Source organism: Miniopterus schreibersii (assembly GCF_964146895.1).
Source record: "Miniopterus schreibersii genome assembly, chromosome: X".
In the NCBI taxonomy this organism is placed as follows: domain Eukaryota; kingdom Metazoa; phylum Chordata; class Mammalia; order Chiroptera; family Miniopteridae; genus Miniopterus; species Miniopterus schreibersii.
In genome coordinates this window covers 48647568-48656876 of record NC_138104.1, presented here as the reverse complement: position 1 = coordinate 48656876, position 9309 = coordinate 48647568, and the positions used below count along the sequence as shown (strand labels likewise).

At 41.1% G+C, this 9309-nt stretch overlaps 1 protein-coding gene across 1 annotated transcript; it reads left to right on the top strand.

The window, feature by feature from the left end:
• Nucleotides 1-238: 238 nt before the first annotated feature.
• TBX22 (T-box transcription factor 22) lies at nt 239-9198 on the top strand (the record flags this gene model as incomplete). Its single annotated transcript, XM_081125751.1, has 8 exons — nt 239-413; nt 1019-1253; nt 2328-2429; nt 3785-3959; nt 4857-5021; nt 5376-5440; nt 5831-5916; nt 8068-9198. The coding sequence occupies 8 exons, from the start codon at nt 239-241 to the stop codon at nt 8679-8681; spliced, it is 1617 nt and encodes a 538-aa protein (XP_080981877.1). The 3' UTR covers nt 8682-9198.
• Between the last annotated feature and the right edge of the window lie 111 nt (nt 9199-9309).

Genomic DNA, 9309 nt, shown 5'->3' with positions numbered 1-9309 from the left:
CTTTGACTCCAGTTTGATCTTCTTTTCCTTTCATCCTATTCAAAGAGCAATATATACGTATATATAAAATTTTACACACACGCTTTCTTTGGATATTGATCTAGAAATTGTTTTTCTGATTTGCGGATTATTTTCGCTTTCTCTCTTTCTTTAGTCCTCTGCACTTTCCCTCCCTCTCCTCCCTAAACCAGCTCAGGTTGAAACTTTGCAGTGCACATTCCTTTCGCCGCCTCCAGGGATGGCTCTGAGCTCTCGGGCGCACGCTTTCTCCGTGGAAGCCTTGGTGGGGAGACCGAGCAAAAGAAAACTGCAAGACCCAAGAGAGGAGGTGCAGCCTGAGCTGCATGAGAAAGAGGGCGGAAGGGAGGAGGAGAGAAAGAGCCGCGCCGCTGGGAAGAAGAGCAAGCAGCCGGGTAAGTACCCCTGCCTCACCCCAAAGCTCTGAGCTGGCTCCTCGCGCTTGCTGGATCTGAAAGTCCCAGCTTAACCTAGGACTGTGCAGAAGGGAGGCTAGTATTCCCCTTGGACGTCCTGGCCCAGCCAGATGGCCAGTATCAGGGCCCGCTGGGACACCTCGTCCATTTGGCTGTAGGGGAAGTTTCAGAGCCTCCAAGTTCAGCCTGTAATTTTTTGGTTCATTTAAGGTGAACGGGAAGGTCCCCACATGTTTGTGGAGAAGTGAGACTCTCCAACCTCCCTGAAGCCCTGAGAGCGGTAGGGTGGCTGTTTCTCAGGGTAGGACGCAGGATACACACCCAAACGCCAAGGACAATAAGCCTCGGGGACCAAAAATTTCCGAAAGAGTAAGGATGGGCAAATCTGAAGAAGGACCATGCCTTTAACAGAGCGTGTCGTGGACCCATTTATCTCCTTCGGGGTGTTGTTGGGAGCTTGGGGATCAGCCTCCAAAGTTCTGGGGGAAGACACAAGGTGGGTCTGCTCCGAGACAGGCATTAGCGAGAAGGGAGCGTGCGAACCACGAAGCTCTCTCAAAAACTCTAAGCGTCTCTGTATTCAGCAGAAAAGGGACCCAAGACCGAGCCCTCAGCAACTTTCTCAAGCTGTGGAGGCTCTGGAGGCGGCGGCGGCGGCGGCGGCGGCGGCGGCGGCGGCGGCGGCGGCGGCGGCGGCGGCCTCAACGACAGTGAAAATCTGGAAGAAAAAGATGCTATCCAAGTGGAGCTTCAAGGATCCGAGCTGTGGAACAGATTCCATGCCATTGGGACTGAGATGATTATTACCAAGGCTGGCAGGTTCGGGTCCACCCAAGCTGTTTAAAGGCCACACACAGTAGGCCCGTATTGTACCGCTCTTATAAGAAGTGATGCCTCCAGTTTTGAGCTCTAACACCCATTCCTCCCTCCCCCCACCCCCAGGTCTCCACTCCTACAGGCATTAGAAAGCCACTGCCTCTCAACTGACCAGACTAAGATGTGTCTGGCCCATGTTAATGGCTCTGTGTTTCTTTCTTTTTTTTTTTTAAATATACCTTTGTTGATTTCAGAGAGAGGAAGGAAGAGGGAGAGAGAGAGACAGAAACATGAATGATAAGAGAGTTGTCATTGATCGGCTGCTCCCGAGAGAGGATCAAGCTAAAACCCGGGCATGTGCTCTGACAGGGAATCGAACTACGATCTCCTTGATCCTAGGTCGATGCTCAACTGCTGAGCCACTCCCAGCTGGGCTTTGTGTTTCTTTTCTGTACACTGGGACCCCAAGAACTCATTCTCCTGGTGTGATATATGACAAAAATTAGACCTGCCAAGGTAGGTGCCAGATTCCAACCCCACATCTTAAGGTGTCACCAGGGCACTCCATTAAAGCCTCACAGTTATCAGAGGACAATATCCCACCTAGAAACTTCCCAAAACACCATCCCTAGCCCAGGCCAGTTAGAGGTGCTTTCCTGCTTTGACCTTCTGCTGTGAGGCAACATTTCAGGGGCAGCTAGGCAACTTTGTGTGTATCAATCCTCCTAATTTCAGTCTTTCTCAAATCTGCCTCGCAAAAAGTTCCACTGAAAACTTGAGAAAGGAGCATAGTTATTTCTCTCTTACTTTCTCTTCTATAGCTTTTTTATGGTGGTAGTGGGGAGTGGGGTGAAAAAAGCCTTGCTTTAAGGATATTCTCTTCCAGTCAGAAATTCTGAACTTATTCAATCAAGTATATAACCAACAGTCTTTCTTCATGTAACAAATGTTATTCCCTAAACCTGTCCTAGAATGGGAAGAGTATTGTGAATTCCTTCACTTCTCATTTGACCCCAACCCTCCCATGCTTGAAATGTCTTTAAATGCACCCGGTCAGTCACTATTTCTCTTCCACAGGCGGATGTTCCCCTCTGTTCGGGTCAAGGTGAAAGGGCTGGACCCAGGGAAGCAGTACTATGTGGCCATGGATGTGGTGCCCATGGATTCTAAACGCTATAGGTAACCAAGCCGAAAGGAGGGTACCACAGGCTCAGTCTGAGAATAAGGATTCTGGTCTTTGGAACCTGAAAGTGCTATTTTGAAAACTCTACTATAGGTAGGGGAAGTGGGATTGCTTTCTTGTGGGTTTTAGAAGTCTACTTTTCTTTCTCAAACCAGAGTTCAGACTGTTTCCTCCTTTTTCCTCTCCTTCCTGGAAAGAGCTGCCATTTGGTGCTTCAGTGTCTCCCAAACCTCTAGTCTACCCACTGCTCTGGCCTTGACTGTGCAAACTGCAGAAGGTATGGGCTCAGATGTCTGTTTGATGGAATTTGGGGGAGAAATGCTTGAGATTCTGGGTCCATACTGGGCTATGGATTGTGGTACTTTGGCAGCAGGTCCTGGAACGATGCCCTAATTTGCCGTCCAACGCTAGCCTAGCAGTTATTGCACTTAGGTCCATCTTTTCTTTCTTAGCCTCTTTCCTGAGGCAGCAGTCAGGTTGCAGAGGGTACAAGAAAACTTTCCTCTTGCTGTAAGCACTCTACTTAGGGCTGGCTAAAAGTGTCCAGAATTAACAGAAAACCAAAAAGCCGGAAGTGCAGGTCTGGAGCACTTTGGTTCAGGAGCTATGGGGGTTGTGCGGGAGCCACTGCACTCTGGCTGTGAGCTGAGAGCTGTGAACTTTCTATTGAAGTGGGTTTCTAGCCTTTCTAGGAGACAGCTTGCATCATGCCCAGGGCTGGATTTGAAGGTCAATGAGAAGGTGCAACTCAAGAACCAGCTGGAACCAAAACCTGGAAATTGCGGAACAAGCTATTTGCCTCTTGTTTGAGCTGTCTTGAGAATGCTGAGAACAACTGAGCGGTTGAAAATGGAAATAGTATAAAAATCAGCCCAGAGGCCACATGGGGCAGATACTTTGGGATATTCTGATGTGAAGCCTTGTTGGCAAAAGGCTTCCATGATGACTCTTGGCTGTGAACTGGACAGACACCTTCGTCACCCCCTCTGCTTCTTCCCTAACACTTGTGGCCCAAAGCGTGAGAATTTTTCTAGTGTCTCTATGCAGTAAAATGGGTTAGATCAATTTCTGTTGTGGTTTCTGAGAGGAAATACAAACCAGACTCTAAAATCCCATGACATCATACTTGTCCTGGCACTTTATTGCATTTGAATGGCATATGCTTATATGCAGTTTGCTTTCTGTCCCTGAATGATCTTTGGAAATAAAGTTAGATACTCTACTAGTTTCCTTTGGGATTAGCTGGCAAACTTTGGCTGAGGCCATTTGGAATAGATCTTGACTGCCTTCTTCCCATGCCCCTGGCTTTGGCTGGCTGCACCTAAAGTTACATTTTGAGCGCCTTTTTCAGGTATGTGTATCACAGCTCTCAGTGGATGGTAGCCAGGAATACAGACCACTCCTACATCACTCCCAGGTTCTATGTTCACCCGGATTCACCCTGCTCTGGAGAGACCTGGATGAAGCAGATCATCAGCTTTGATCGCGTGAAACTAACCAACAATGAAATGGATGACAAAGGCCAGGTAAGTGTGCAATCCTTTGCCCTAAGGAAGGAAAGGAGATGCTAGGACATCAGCGGGCAGGTTGTCCTTTATATGCCAAGGAGGCTTCTTCTAGATGTAGTTGTGGCCTTTAAGAATTGTTCAAGTTCTGGTACTATAATGAACATAGCTCTTATAACCTTTGGTGGCTGAGGCTGAGAGTGCTCGGGGTTGGGAATGGTGAGCTAAAGGAGTGTGAGGATCAAATGACACTTGTTTAAGACTAGATACCTGTACTGGGAGAGTGAAAGGGAATGTTTCAAAGAGCTTTCTGGCACCTCAGCCACCCAGGCAATCACTGTGGGCTCTGATTGCCTTCCAGTAGATGGGCACCTTCAGCATAGCATGGTGTGTTAGAAATCTCCTCTCCAACCGCCCCCATGGATGGCATTTTTAAGCCATCTCCATCTTGAGCTTTTGCTCAGTTGCACCCCTTCCCCTTCTTTGCCCAGTCTGGCCTTATGACAGCCACACAAGGAAATAGGCAATCTCCAGAAATTAAGAGGTGGGGAATGTCAGGTGCTTTCCTACTAGTTACCATTAGCTCAAGGAATTTATGGCAGGGAGCAGTGGTGGCCCCCAGTGACACTTAGATACATCATGTGGTTACCCACATTTGGAAGTAAGAAAAAGCTCCATCTGGAAATGGAATCACTGCTGCCTGGTGCTGCTCTGATGTCTTGGGCCAGAAACCCCTTAGCCCTGAGGGCCTCTGCCTGGAGCAAAATGACACAGAAAAGTCTTTGTGTGTGGTTAGCCTAGCCTTTCTGGTTTAGCTTTACTTTTGTGTGTAGGCAGGTTGGGGTTGCTGAAGAGAGGAGGACAGTATTGTGGAAGGGAAGCCAATTTCTAGGCAGCATTTGATCATTTCTCCTCCAGATCATTCTGCAGTCCATGCACAAGTACAAGCCCCGTGTGCATGTGATGGAGCAGGACAGCAGAGTCAACCTGTCCCGGATTCAGTCCCTGCCCAGTGAAGGGGTTAAAACATTCTCCTTTAAAGAAACGGAATTCACCACGGTAACAGCTTACCAAAACCAGCAGGTAAAGCAATGGTGGCCCCAGAGGGACTTGTGGAATAGAGGCAAGTTGCACTGCTTGGATTTAATTTCCTTGATTAAATAAAACAACAACAACATAGTCTTACTGCATTTTTACCAAGGCAAGTTTGATTGTGAATTGTGTGGATCTTCTGATTAAGAAAGGAAGAAAACAATGTGCCAGAAGAGAAAGAAGATAACCATTCTAAAGTTGACTTAGAAATATGCTTGCATTTATTTAATATGCCTAAGTACATGTTGAAAAATGTTTTGTGGTTGTTGTAACCATTAAAAGCAATGGTAATAGTATTATTACTAAGGCAGTGACTTTATCTTTCTCTCTCTTTTGAATTCATAGATTACCAAACTGAAAATAGACAGGAATCCTTTTGCTAAGGGATTTAGAGATCCTGGAAGAAACAAGTAAGCAACATAACAATCACATCTAATACTTATATAGCCCTTTTCACAAGTATTACAGAAAAGTGTGAGTCAGAGACACAGAGGCCCTAAATTTTGTAGCTACTAGACAGTAGGAAATGGACCTAGATTTTTTGTCTCCAAAACTTTGCCTCCTCCCACTCTCTCCCGAATCCATTTTTAAGATATTGCTTATTCTAGCTTCACGTATTTTATTCTAGTTTTTTATTCAGGAATAATTACTTGGGATTGTATTTATAAGCTTAGCTATAAAAGAATGATATTTCAGATATTCACTCCTCAAAACTATAACAAATAACTCAAAAGTTTACATAAACCATTCTTTTCAGGAATAGCATTCTGGACTTGCTGAAGGTTGAATCTCTTTTCCAGGGGTATATTGGAAGGGATTTTAGAGACCTACCCATGGAAGCCTTCTGTCCCTCTGGATTTTAAAACTTTTGGTACAGACACACAAAGTAAGAAAAGTTTTATTAATATTTATTTTTAAATGTTAATGAAATAGCTACAGACAAAGCCTATATACCAAATACTACACAAGGGAATAAGTACATGCTGGAAAATGTGTGTTTACAAGAAAGTGGGTATATATTTATCTTGATGTGGAGGTAAGAGGCAAAAAGGGAAAGGAAATGGCATGAAGGAAACGAGCAGAGACATGGTAATGGTGGATTTATTGATTTCTGTCTTCTTGAGTTATAGTGCATCCTGAGATCTCCAGATCTCACCTAGATTCTTTAGCATCTTACTATTCATATTCTTTAGGATCTGCCTGTGGTGTATTTGTGGACTTATTTCCAAATATGTTAGATATTGAAGTAAATACTTTGTGTTTTATGAGAAACATTTAGCACATGTTAAAATGGCTTGCATTAAATTAAATTAATTAAAATTTTTTACCATGCTTAGCTCTACTTTTTCTTTTGTTGTAAGTAGGAAAAATAAATGTTAAAACAATGCTAAACCATCACAATGAGCTTAATTACCACAAGCATTTAAAATATTTGTAATGTATTTGTTCTCAGGTAGGACATTACATGACTAAATAATAATCAGAATTAGGCAATGCAGGCTTTCTCGTGGAAGAATGTATACCTTCATTTGCTCTGATACTTAACAATATATAGAAGAGTTTATCTGAAAGCAACAAGGAGTTATTTTACCCCTTTTGTCTTTACTCCATTAAAATTGTTTGGTTTTGAATATCAACTCAAGGTTTCTCAAGGTTACTATTACCTTGAGAAAATAATCAATATTACAGTTAGGTTGAGTTTTATTCAATACCATAACAACCAATTGAAATATGAAGAGATGAATTCTAATCATTTGGTAAAATATTTCACTGGATTGACTATATTAATTTGGTCTGGAGGATTGCATAGAAAAATATTTTATATTTGATATTAAGACTTTAATAGCATCGAGGCAGCATGTTTTTAAAAGATCCAAGTCAACACAAATGCACAAATAAAGAAAAAAGCTAAAGATAATTAATTGATAATTGCAAATACACATTTTCTTAATTATTTAAGATGTCCAGAATGCTTTCAAATTGCAAATAAAACGGGTACCAATTTTTAAAAATAATTTTGAATGTTATAAAAGATATTTGCTACCCTGTTAATAAAGGATTAGCCTATGCCCATGTACACAAAATAGAAAAACAACAGCAACACACACACACACACACACACACACACACACACACAAACTTGATCAAGTTCAGTCAATAGCAAACCTTTTCAATTTAAACACTCACAAAAATAAGATGTAGAGTCTAGATGTTCATGGACCTTATTTTTATCCCTAACTTTAGTAGATGCTAGGCAACTATAAAAGATCACCTGACAACATTGATATGAATATTTCCACTTTTATCTCAATATTTTTTAAACTGCAAAATCATCTTTAACTATTGATATAGTGCACCATGGAAGTGTCTCTTTTCATATAAGAATAAAAATCTAATGCATTTAAATATATTTTATTTGTTTATTCTTATTGAATTTATTGGGGTGACATTGGTTAATAAAATTATATGGGATTCAAGTGTACAAGACTATAATACATCATCTGTATATTGTATTGTTTTACTTTGTAAAGATTACTTTCATGTGCACTAATTTTTTTTTTATCAGACTGTAGCTTTCTATAGAATTCCAAACAACCAATTTGTTCAATTTAATCAAGAGGGAGGGGGTTTGGGGGATTGGATGAAAGAAGGTGAAGGGATTAAGCAGAATATATATACATATATTTTTTAAAGTTGAAAATAAAAATACTAGTTTATATTTGTAAGATATAATTGGCTCTTGGTCATATTTTATAATTCACTGGATAAATGTTGCTCAAGTGCCTAGCATTGTTCTTGAGCATAGTGAATACTTAATACATGAAACATAATAGTAGTGTTAAAAGTAATGATGGTAGTAGTAGAGATACCATATTCAACTTTGGTCACAGGAATAAGCATGTTCTTCCCCAAACAAGTTAAAAAAAACATGCCAGAAAAGCTAATCTAAGAATGAAGCAGCAATAGTTATGGACGTGATTACTGATTCCATAGAAACATCAAGTTCATTGTTCATTGACTGAATTGTCATTCACAGGTGGAAGCGGTGGCTCATCTCCAGTGACCTCTAGTGGAGGGGCTCCCTCTCCTTTGAACTCCTTGCTTTCTCCACCTTGTTCCCCACCTACATTTCACTTACCTACAAGTTCCCTTGGAACGTCTTGTCTGGAGGTGTACCTGCACAGTATCAACCTGCCTCTTTGCTACAAGATTTGTCCAACTAATTTTTGGCGACAGCAGCCTCTTTTCTTGACTGCTGCAGGAAATTTAGCAAGCAGTAGCAGTTCACAATCTTTAAATCCACTCATGATGGAAGTTCCCATGTCATCTTCCCTGGGGGTTGCCAATTCAAAAAATGGTTCATCCACAGACTTTAATGGGCAGTGTCTACAAGAATCTAATTCTTCCAATCAAATGTTGTATGGAGTACAGGCACCTGGAAACATTTTATCACCAAACCTCATTGCTCAGGAAACAGTTGATTGCTCTTTCCATCCTTCCTTTGGCTTTTATAGGTACAACTTTGCTGTACCATCTAGACTGGTAAATGCTTCCAACCATCTCAAAATGAATGACAACACTCAAGTTTCTTTTAGAGAAGGCAAATGCAATCGCGCTCATTGGTACCCAACCATTAATCACTGTCTTTAATGAAATAGTCATATTACTAAAATAATTATATGTAAGCATATAGTTTTTCCTTTGTATCCAAAGAACACTCAAGAGCTATTAGGCTTTAAAAACTTCATTATCAGAGAGTATTTCTCTGTTATGCATTTAAAATGCCTTATTAAATGTTCATGAGAAGTTATATTCATTTTTGACCTATGCCAAATATGACCTATAACAATCTCTGATTACAGTGGCTTTGGGCCTCAAAATAAAATACTCAATAAATGTTACTTGATGAGATAGACTACCAATGAAAATTGACTCCAGTTGATTAAGTCTCTAATTATAGTGAAGCCAGTGTACCATGCCAACTGCTATTACACATTGGCAATGACCAAAAGAAGATGGATTTAATTCCTGTGAAAGCAGTGAAACAATTTCATATCTATCTATGAATATTGCTTTCATTGTAATTATCTTTCTAGTAATTGTAGGAGAAAATTTCATTGTTCATTTGCTTTGTGCTTTTATACTTTAGTATATCTGTATTATATACAATAATAACTGATAAAGGGGCTACTAATATCAATTTTAAGGTTCAAGTAAGGACACAAACTTTCAAATATTAATCTTTGCAGACTAAATACCATTTAATCCTGAAGGGAAA